Source organism: Globicephala melas, chromosome 19, assembly GCF_963455315.2.
Source record: "Globicephala melas chromosome 19, mGloMel1.2, whole genome shotgun sequence".
Classification (NCBI taxonomy): Eukaryota; Metazoa; Chordata; class Mammalia; order Artiodactyla; family Delphinidae; genus Globicephala; species Globicephala melas.
The window spans coordinates 18,004,166-18,015,729 of NC_083332.1; the positions used below are offsets into that span (position 1 = coordinate 18,004,166).

Below are 11,564 nucleotides of genomic sequence, written 5' to 3' on the forward strand. Positions count from 1 at the left end.
TGAAAATGACCATTTTGCAAGCATAAATGAAAGAGCTGATTTGGGTGGTGGTGGTCACTGGATAGCATTACTAGCCGACGGGAACCACAGGGGGCACTTAGGCTGCTGCCATCTGAATGCAGCGGTCAACCTCAGCATCACCGAAAGTGAGATTCTCTCCCAATTCAATACAAGAGGAACCTCACAGCACCAGTCATTCTTGGGGAAAAAACGTGACTATAAAAGTAATCAAAGCTTTATCAGTCTGCACGAAATATAGGGAATGAAGGGGAAAGTTCACCACCACCACAAGGAAGCAACCAGGCTATACAGAACGTGTAATACTTTAAAAGGACAACTGACCTGATTTCGTTTCTTCAACAAGTAAACGGTGGACTTTCCTGGTGGCACAAGAATCCACCTGCCAATGCAGGGGACATGGGTTCGATCCCTGGTCCGGGAAGATCCCACATGCCGTGGAGCAACTAAGCCTGTGCGCCACAACTACTGAGCCTGCACTCTAGAGCCTGTAAGCCATAACTACTGAGCCCACGTGCCACAACTACTGAAGCCCGTACACCTAAAGCCCGTGCTCTGCAATGAAGAGTAGCCACCGCTCACCACAACTAGAGAAAGCCCGCACGCAGCAACGAAGACCCAATGCAGCCAAAAATAAAACAAATTAATTAAAAAAAAAAGTAAATGGCATGGAAAAAATAATGTTATTAATAAATATTTAGGGTGGGCTGAGGAATTCAAATTATTTCTAATTTTTCTCATAGTTTATAAATCTTTTCCTATTACACTGTTATAAAAATTCAAATTCTTGGGCTTCCCTGGTGGAGCAGTGGTTGAGAGTCCGCCTGCTGATGCAGGGGACATGGGTTCGTGCCCCAGTCCGGGAAGATCCCACATGCCGCGGAGTGGCTAGGCACGTGAGCCATGGCTGCCGGGCCTGTGCATCTGGAGCCTGTGCTCCGCAACGGAAGAGGCCACAACAGTGAGAGGCCCGCGTACTGCAAAAAAAAAAAAAAAAAAATTCAAATTCTTCTGAGAAATGACTAACCTGCAGAGAGAAGCAGACAATGGGCACAGAGCTGAGGGTGCAGGAAAGGAAGGAGGGGCCACAATGTGGAGTAAGGAAAATAAAACACCACGAGTTGGTCAAAGTCACAGGCAACCAAAAGCGAGGCACTGGCCCTAGACTGGAAACCCCCATGCTCCCTCTGCTAAGGTCCCTGTGATGGATCTAGAATGATCCTCTGGTTCCCAGCCCCAAGACGATGGCTCTATGCCTGAATTTAGACGACACTCCACCTCCTGTTGCCCCATGTGAACCTGATACAACAACTGCCACTTTCCATGACTAGCCCGACTCTTATGCAACCGAAAGAACCTAACACAAGACAATGACCATGAGCAGCTGAAGTACTCTAAAAGTTTTTATCATCTTAGTGGCTCCAACAGTCTCCATTTTGAGTAGTATTTCAAGACATGTTGTTTAAAGCACATGTAGATACATACCTGCCCTTCTTCCAACGTTAGTGGTTTTATCTCTATATCTTGACACATGCTGTTATAGAAGTCATTCATGGCACTATTTAGTTTTTGATAGTCAACTTCATGATCTAAAAAGGGACTACATCCTTTTATAATAACCCAGAAGCAACCTGGATCTTCGATCTGTAAAATTTTTAAAAGACAAAACAATGCATGATTTAAAAGTGGAACCATAAAATAATAAACCTTAGAATCACAGTAACTCTTTCAAATTTAAGTGCTCTAACAAATTCTTGACAAGTACTTCTGTCTTAAATGGTCAGATAGAAGATAAAAGACCCTCAAACTATCACCTTGTATACCTTAAACTTATATAATGTCATATGTCAATTATACTTCAATAAAACTCGGAAAAACGATAAAAGACGCAAAGATAAAACTCTAAAACACGTAACCAGTAATATGGAATTTAGAATCATGTGCTGACTGAAAAAGCAAACAGAGATCAATGCCCTTGACCTGTACTTTGAAAATATCCATAATAAAATACAAATGCAAGGTTCAGAACAGCGTTCTTTGTACTCTATGTCTTTCATAAGAAAGAGAGGGAAATGTGAATGTATGTACATTCTGCTCATGTTAAAATAAAGAAATGGCAGATAAACCAAAAACATACAAATTATTACGTACGGAGGAAGCCAGGAATGGGGTAGAAGGAAGAGAGATGAAAGACTTCTCCAAATGTATCTTATTATCTATTAGTGTTATTAGAAACCACGATTTTCATCATTAGAGAAAGAATACAAATATAAAATGAAAAGTTAAATTTGAATTGAAAATATCAGCAAAAGCTCATGATTTTTCAAATGTGCTATATTTCCTGTCTACTGAAAGGGCCTAAAAGCAATGGCATCCCAAGATTTTGGATCCCAGATACCAGGTGAGAGGAGTACATTAGTATTCTATTTTTCTGAATGTTTGAACATTTTTATAATAAATAGTTGGAAAAAAGAACAGCTAGCCATCCTGGTTCCAGTAATGGCAGAGTGGCTCATATAGACTAACCCACCTGCAAGTAACAATGATAAACCCTGGAAAAAAAGAAAATGACGGGCTGAAGGCACTGAAGAGTGACCAAAATCAGGTGGGAGATTCAATCCTTGAAGGGAGGCAACAGGGCTAGGTGAGACCCATGTTCATAAACAGCTTTTCCCCTGAAAACAGCCCCAGTCCTGGGGGTGCAGAACACAACTGAAGCAGAAGCCACCCCGTTTGTGGCTTGAGAAACCAGAGAATGGCGTCTGGGGCTGCCAGAGCAGCTGTACATGAAGGGGAGAAATGCTGAGCCACAGAGGGGAGAGCCCTGAAGTCTGCACATGAAACCCCTCAAATCCTCGGCAGAGCCTGAACGGCACGGTGAGACTCCAGGGAGTCCTGGGAGAAGCCACAGTCGGAAGGCTGATGGAAATACAGTTTCAGCTTCTGCCCACAAGAACTGCAGGACTCTGGACACAGAGTGACTGCCCAAACCTCTGCACTAAGAGGCCACCCAAACTCACAGCATAAGGCCATGTCCCCTCCACAATGCCGGCCTGAGAAAGAATTACTTTTGTCCCAGCCAACACCTGACACAGGCCCTTGACCTCCCCTTGTCACAGAACTTACTGAAAAGGGCCTCAGTTGTGGAGCCTACCTATCCCTTTGGGATGTGTATGTTATCTCCTACCACTCAGGAGTATTCCTTCTCGAGGACCTGATAACCAATTCCTTTGGGATGTAATCATCTGGAAGGACAGGGCCCCGGCCTCCCAGTCTCTGCGGGAATTCAGAAGCCTGGCCCCAGAGGCGGTGGACACAGCTGCCCCACCACAGTTACACTGATCCACCCTCTGTCATTTTCCACTGAAGCCCCTCTCCTCGTCCTCCTCACTCTCCCTTTAAAACGTCCGGTCATCTCTACACAAATTGGAACGCAACTCAGCTCCCTCCCGTACATCAGCAGTCACTGAATACAATCTGTTCTCACTGCTTTAACCAATGTCCAGCTTTGATTCTCTCTGACACCCATCACAGGAAAAGGGAGTTTGGAGCAGGAGTTAAGGAGGCTCAGTAAACACCTCAGGCTCCCTGAGAACCCCTGCAGTGCCAGGCCTGAGGAGTAAAGACCATGTTGCAGGACAAAGAGAATGTGCTCTGCCAACAAGGGCAAAATCAAGAGGTCCGCAAAGAACTATAAACCAAGCCTCCCAAAGTGCTGACAGAGCACACAGTAGTTCCCTGTCACCACAACCGTCAGTGTAGCATGAACAATACTAGACAGGCAAAGAAATGAGAATGCAGTGCACAGCCAAGGTAAAAAATGCCCAACAGAAAGTGAACCCAAGACTGCCCAGATGTTGAAGTGAACAGGTAAGGACTTAAAAGCAGCTATTATAAATACCATGTTCAAAAACTTAAGGATAAGATGGCTATAGTGAGTTTGTTTTTTAAAAAGGAGAATTTCACGTAAGAAATGGAAACTATTTTAAAAAAATAAACTTTGGAAAAGGGTAATTCTAGAACCAAAAAGTGAAACAAACAAAATAAAAAATTTATTAGTGGTGTGCTTACCACTCCTACTCAACATTGTGCTGGAGGTCCTAGTCAGTACAAGAAAAGATTGTCAGGAAAATCGGAAAAGAAGAAAGAAAAGTGTCTCTATTCACAATAAGAATATCTATGTAGAAAATTCTAAGGAGTCTACAAAAAATATACTAGAACTAATAAGTGATTGTACCAAGATTCCAGGGTACAAGGTCATATAATAAATTCCACTGCATGTCTATATTCCAGCAATAAAAATTGGAAATTTAAATTTTAAAAACAGTATCGTTTGCAATAGCACCAAAAAGCAGGAATTACTTAGGAATAAATCTAACAAAAAAATGAACAATTTGCATGCTAAAAGGTACAAAACACTGGTGAAATAAATCAAAGAAAGGCCTGTAATGCAAATATACTATGTTCATGGAATGTTAAGATTTTGATTTTCCCCAAAATGGTCTATAAAAAGGACTCAATTCCAGCAGTTGTGAAATCAACAAACTATTCATGAAATTCTTATTGGAAAGGTAAAGGAACTAGAATAGCCCCTATAATTCTGAAAAAGAACAACATAGTTGGAAGACACACTATCTGATTTCAAGACTTAATATAAAGCTGCAGTAATCAGAACTGTGTGGTACTGGAGAAAGAACAGATACATAAATCAACACAACAGAAACAGAGTCACGCATGTGTAGTCAAGTGATTTTCAATAAAGGCACAAAGGCAATTCAATGGAAGGAGGATAGTTTTTTCAACAAATGATGCTGGAACAATTAGATATATGCAAAAAAATGAACCTCGATCCATTCCTTGTACCATATACAAAAATTAACTCACATGGATCATTTATCTAAATGTAAAATATAAGACTATAAAAAATGTTTGAGGAATACATGGGGGGAATCTTTGTGACTGTGGTTAGGCAAAGATTTCTTAGATAAAACACCAAAAGTATAATTCGTATAAGCAAAAATTGATAAACTGGACTTAATCCAAATTTTAAACTTCAGCTCTTTGAAAGACATTGTTTAGAGAAGGAAGAGATAAGCCACCAACTGGGAGAAAATATTTACAAATCACATATTCAACAAAGAACTTTATCCAATATATATATATAAAAAACTCTACAAAGTCAATAATAAGAAAACAAACCACCAAGTTAGAAGAATGGGCAGATGTGAACAGATACTTGACAAAAAAAGATGGAAGGATGAGCAAACAAGCACCTGGAAACATGATTAACACATTTGTCATTAGGGAAATTAAAATTAAAACCACAGTGAGATACCAGTAAATACCTACTAGAATGGCTAAAATGTATAAAACTGACAATATCAAGTGCTGGTGAGGATGTAGAGCACTGCTCATGGAAATGTAAAGTGGTACAGTTACTTTGAAAAAGTTTCTCATAAAATTAAACATACTGACAAACATCAGTAACAAACAACATCAGTAACAAACAAACATCAGTAAATCCTACTGATTTACCCATAAAATAAAAACTTGTATTCACACAAAAACCTGTAGGCAAAGTTTCTAGCAGCTGTATTTATAATCTCCCTCAACTGGAAACAACTCAAATGGCCTTCAACTGGTGACTGTATAAACAAATTGTCACGTGTTGATACAATGGAATACTACTCACTCCTAACAAGTGCCACAACACAGATGAGCCTCCAATGCATTACAGTAAGTCAAAGCAGCCAGACTCAAAGGCTACATACTACTGTATGATTCCATATGCACAATCCCACTTTTATGACATTTTGGAAAAAGGCAAAACTAATAGGGACAGAAGACAAATCAGTAGTGGTTGCCAAGGGCCAGAGGTGGGGGAAAGAAATGACTACAAAGGACCACAAGGAAATTCTGGGGGGTGATGGAACTGCTCTGTATTTTGACCGTGGTGGTGATTACATGACTACGCATTTTTCAAAATATCACAGAACTCTACATTAAAAACAATAAAACAGTTCATGGTTAAAAAAGATATGAAACAAATATGGCAAAATGTTGAAATCTGGCAAAGCTAGGTGATAGACGTCCAGGTGTTTATAATATTTTCTATACATTTTTGTATGTCTAGAGTATTTCTTTCCTAATAAAAAGTTAGATTTTTAAATTATTTTTCATCAAAAGTAATGATTTTTTTTAAAAGCTTCTTGTCTTCTGACGTGGCATCACCTATGCAGTATTTTACTAAAAATGTTTAACCTGAACACAATCATGAGGAAACAGACAAATCCAACCTGAAGGGTATTTTGCAAAGCAACTGCCCTTACTCTTCATAAATTTCAATGACATCAAAGATACAAAAAAGGCCAGAGAACTGACCCAAATTCAAGGGGAATAAAAGGCCATGACAATTAAAAGCAATGTATAATTTTTTATTGGATCCTAGATCAGAGAAAACAAGTTACAGAATACATTATTGGCACAGTTGGAGAAATCTGAGTATGGATTTTATATTAATGTATCAATGTTACATTTCTCAAGCATGATAATTATATTCTGGTTATGTAAGCAAAAGTCTTTATTCTTAGGAAACACGCATAAGTATTTAGAGTTTACAACTAATTCTCAAATGGTTCGGCAAAAGAAGTCAACAATTTTATATACATATATTATTAAGAAATATGCAAATATGACAAGATGTTAACAATTGTTGACTCTAGGTATAGAGTATATGGTTATTCTCAATATTCTTTTTGTAACTTGTTTTTGAGTTTGAAAATCTTCAAAATATTAAGATGGGGAAAGATGTTTAAAAATATTTTGAAGGCATCATAGATAATTTGAAGTTTCTAGATTGTTTCAATTTTTTTTTTTAATCTGCTACTGAAACCTAAAAAATGTAGGCCAGGTTCAGTGTTACCCTCCAGAAGAACAAGTGGCTCAAGCTGCCGAGGTTGGCGCCTGCTGCTTCCCGCCGATGCCATAAGGCAATGCTGCCCACACTGCAGTCATCAGCCTTACACATTTTTTTCCCTGCATGTCTACGTTATTTCCATTAGAAAAATAGTATCTATATAATATTTTGGTCCACTTTCTTCTCCTTACCTCTACCATTCAAACTTGAATACTTTATTTCTACTCAAGTAAAAGTAGAATCAGCTACCTGGCATGAGAATTAAATATCTCACATCATTAAATTAATAGGATTTAATTGAATTAAAGTATGTTCTTTATTATTTCTCAGGACTAGTGACTCATGTTTCCTACATGTTATTTCCCTTTACTTTCATTTATCTGGGTAACTATGTAATGAGTGTCTCTTTTCCTACATTCAGTAACATGAGTGGGTGTAAGTATAATTTATAACATCAGTAACTGGACTCATCGTTAATTATCAATTCATGTTCAATTCCCCTTAGTATATGGTATTTGCATAATAACTTCAGATATTTTAGTCAAGTTCACTTTCCGACATCAATTATAAAAATTAAGACGTTAATTTTAAAACGTTATGAAATTTCCAGACTAACTAGCACGTGGCCCACTTTTGCTCATACTGTCGTGAGAGGTCCCTGGGCAGCTACTGCTTCAATCTCAATCCAGTCTCCTCAGAACAAAGCAGCATCCGGGTAAGCACTCCAGCAGGAAAACCACTCCTGACATTCTGTTTGTGGATTTCACTGAGAGTACTGAAGTCATACACTCAGCCAGCAGAACAGCTGCTTCTACCACATTATTGAGGTCACAGCCTGCAGCTTTCAGAATCTCACCCCTATTTCCAAGGCTTGTTTAGCTTCTTCTGTCACCCCTCCTGGCACAAGCTGTCCCTCTGAAGGGTCCATACCTAGCTGTCTTGAAATGTAAGTGATCCTTTCCACTAACAAAGCTTGACTGCAGGACCAATGGCCTTGGGGCTTTCCCTGTGCTGATCACCTTTCTGATCAAGGATGACACGACATCCTTTTCTCCTGCAGTGCTTCTGGGTCTCACTGCATTCTGCCTTCCTCATTTCTGACACAACTGCATGTTCCCTGGGATGCTTCCTTTACATATATTTTTAATCAACACCTTTTTTCCCCTTAGCCTCATCCTAACAGGTCTGTAATGCTAGTTATGATGTTTTTATTTCTAAAATATATTACAAATACATAACTGTTAAAATTTTTAAATTTATTTTTAATTGTGATAAAGTACACATAAAATTTACCATCTTAACCATATTCAGTAGCATTAACTACATTCATATTGTTGTGCTACCTTGATCACCATCCATCTCCAGAACCTTTTTCATCTTGCAGAACTGAAACTCTATATCCATTAAACAATAACTCCCCATGCCCCACCCCAGCCCCTGGCAACCACCATTCTGTTTTCTGTCTTCATGAATTTGACTTCTCTAGGAACCTAACATAAGTGGAATCATGCAGTACTTGTCCTTTTGTAATTGGTTTATTTCACTTAACATGATGTCTTCAAGATTCATCCATGTTGTAGCATATATCAGAATTTCCCTCCTTTTTAAGGCTGAATAATATTCCATTGTATGTAAATACTACATTTTGCTTATCCATTCATCTGTTGGGAAAAACTTGGGGGAAAAAATTTATCCATGTAAAAGCTAAGTTAATCTGGAAAACTACAGCTGGTAATGGTACCACACTTGAGGAAATACTCCTATATTGGATAGAAAATTTGCTCTGAGTGTGAGCAGGGTAAGAACCGGCAGTGGGGCCAGACCAGAGGTGAGGGGGTAGAGAAAAGGGTTCTTGGGTCCAACTGAGAAAAGAGGCGTTCCCAAGTTAGAGGCAGTGAGAGTCCAGCAACTCCTTCCAAAGTTCATGGATTTGCACATGGCATCATCCGTACCCCCTGGAAGAGCCCTGTCTTTCTAAAGGAGAAATCAGACTATTTAGGGAAGGTGGTGGAGAGGAGCTTGCCAGTTACATCTCGAAACCCTAAAAGTCTCAGAGCGAATCCTCTGTAAGAATCAGCTGCTTCAAACGCTTGTGAATCTCTGTTGGTATAAACTACATAAAACAGGAACAGGAAAGTTGATTTTTTTTTTTAAATGCCATCATGCCTCTCCTCTGCCCACCGAAGTATGATCTTTTCCAAAAAGTTCTTTATATTTCCTTTTCCCAATACCCACCCCTTTGCTCTGGTTTGTAAACTCCTTCCTGCAAGTACACACCGTGAACACACTACGTGCTTTCCCGGTCTCTGGCATCTTTAAGGAGCACGCACCTCACTCAAAGGAGAAGCTGCAGTTCAGGTCGCTCTGCAGGCCCCCTCCGGGGCGAACTCCCGCTGCCCACCCCCCCCCCCGACTCCAACGACGGCGAGTCCGGAGGAGCCCGCGTGGGGAGGGGCTGGCCGCCAGAGTCCTGGGGCGCGAGCGGGAAGGGGTCCCCACGAGTGCAGCCGGGACGGGCGTGTGTTCGGAGGAGAGACACAGGTCACCCACGCCCCTGTCCAATGCAGGTGGGGACCGGCCGGAGAGGACCGGCGTCGGGGGAGAGTAATAGGTCAACGGACCGAGGGCGCGACGGGGGCCTCACCCAGCGCCGAACCGGGACCGGGAGAAGGGGTCAGAGTCCGTCCCTCCCCCTGAGGTTCTAGATACACGACACCTAGTTCAATCCGAATTTCGGAGAAACAACGAATGATTTTTTACTCTAAGTATGTCCCAAATACTGCATGGGGCAGCCTTGAACGAAAATTCCCCGTTGTTTATCTGAAATTAAGCGTCCGGGATCTCATCCGGCACCCCTTCCCGCGGGTCCCCAGCCGGGGCGGACCCTGCACGAGGAGCGGGTGAACGGCCGGGCTCAGGGCTTCACGCTCGCTCACCTTCAGCACCAGGACGTGGAGCATCTTCCCCGAGCCTCGCAGGCCACCGGGCAGACTCGCCTGGGAAACACGCGCAGCGTAGCGGCCGCGCCCGGCTCCTGGTCTCCCCGTCGCTACTCCCTCGAGATGAACTTTTGGGGGCAAAAACAGAGTCTCCTGCAGTGCCGGCCTCCGCGGAGTCACGCTTCCTCTCCAGGTCAGCGCCGCGGAGCCCGCGCGCCCAGCCCAGGCCCCGCAGCCCTGGCCCAGCACCGCAGCTAACCGCAGGCTACGCGCCGTCCTCCAACCTGAACACCGGCGAGGGCTCACTGGGGTTCCCGCCCCGCCCCCCAACGCCCGCCCCCTGCCAGCGCACGCCTTGAGGATTCCAGAAACCGCGTGGCGCGCCAACCGCCAGCACAACTGGCCGCAGCTGTGCTCACAGCGCTTGGGGGCCGACGGGGGGGCGGAGCTGCGCGGGGCGTCACGTGGCTCGCTCCCCGGGTCCTCGCGAGCACTCACCTGAAGCCTTCAGTTTTAAATGTAAGTTTGAGTTCCAGAGGTCAAGTAAACATGTGCTTAAAGCTCCAAGCAGCAAAAATGTGCTGCTAGTCTGGAGGAAAGCACAACGCAAAGTACATGAAGTTCACGTGTTACTGAATGGGGCCAACCAGGCCGCGCCCCCCCCCAATCACCCGGCCCCGTTCACCTGAAAGCTCAAGACCTTGTCAAAAAAAAAAAAAAAAAGGGAAATCACCAGGTCGGATTTAAACACGAGGTCTCAGAGGCAGTTCCCAAGCCCCAAAGAAGATGCAGAGTACAGCCCTCTCCCACTTTTTTTTTTCTTAAAGTTGTGTTTTTCTTTATTTTTTACTTTTTGGCCGCACTTCAGGGCATGCGGGATCTTAGCTCCTCCACCAGGAATGGAACACTTGCCCCCTGCAGTGGTAGCACACAATCTTAACCCCTGGACCTCCAGGGAAGTTCCAGCCCTCTCCCAGTTCTTTGTGTGGGGTTAACACTTTTTTCCTTCGACTAGGTACCATGCTACAATATGGTGTTTCCCAAACTTTTCACAGCATGCCTCACAGAAAATGAAAATAATTATATATCACACTGAGATGAAGAGTCAAGATTGTTGAAATGGGAACTCACTGCATGGCGCTCCAGCCACCCAGGCCTCTTGAGGCTTAAGGGGGTCAATATCTGTACCTGTCTCCCCACTCCCCCAATTAGTGGGAAGTACTTTTATTTATTTATTTATTTGTTTATTTATTCATGGCTGTGTTGGGTCTTCGTTTCTGTGCGAGGGCTTTCTCTAGTTGTGGCAAGCAGGGGCCACTCTTCATCGCGGTGTGTGGGCCTCTCGCTATCGCGGCCTCTCTTGTTGCGGAGCACAGGCTCCAGACGCGCAGGCTCAGTAGTTGTGGCTCACGGGCCCAGTTGCTCCGTGGCATGTGGGATCTTCCCGGACCAGGGCTCAAACCTGTGTACCCTGCATTGGCAGGCGGATTCTTAACCACTGCACCACGAGGGAAGCCCTAAAAGAACTTTTAAAGTTGTATTTATTTTGCATCAGTTGAGATGGAATGAACTTTTGCAGTTATGTCATTCAACCCAAAAGCAGAAGCCTGATGCCTGCCCAGGGTCTTTCCAAGACGCCTCAGTTATCTTTTATGGACTTGTTCTGTGCATCAGAGAAGGCATTTGTCGTG

At 43.0% G+C, this 11,564-nt stretch overlaps 1 protein-coding gene and 1 pseudogene across 2 annotated transcripts in view; both read right to left on the reverse strand.

Moving 5' to 3' along the window:
• The window catches only part of TDRD12 (tudor domain containing 12), an 89,124-nt gene extending 78,956 nt beyond the window's left edge, over positions 1-10,168 (reverse strand). For both annotated transcript variants that reach the window (XM_030874471.2, XM_060289381.1), the window contains exons 1-2: positions 9,871-10,168; positions 1,504-1,662 (exon numbers count right to left, since the gene is read on the reverse strand). In XM_030874471.2, the coding sequence (XP_030730331.1) occupies positions 1,504-1,662; positions 9,871-9,894 (183 nt within the window). In that variant the 5' untranslated portion in view covers positions 9,895-10,168. The remainder of the gene's footprint in view (positions 1-1,503; positions 1,663-9,870) is intronic.
• LOC115862545 (2-iminobutanoate/2-iminopropanoate deaminase pseudogene) lies at positions 7,572-8,356 on the reverse strand (annotated as a pseudogene).
• Positions 10,169-11,564: the final 1,396 nt, after the last annotated feature.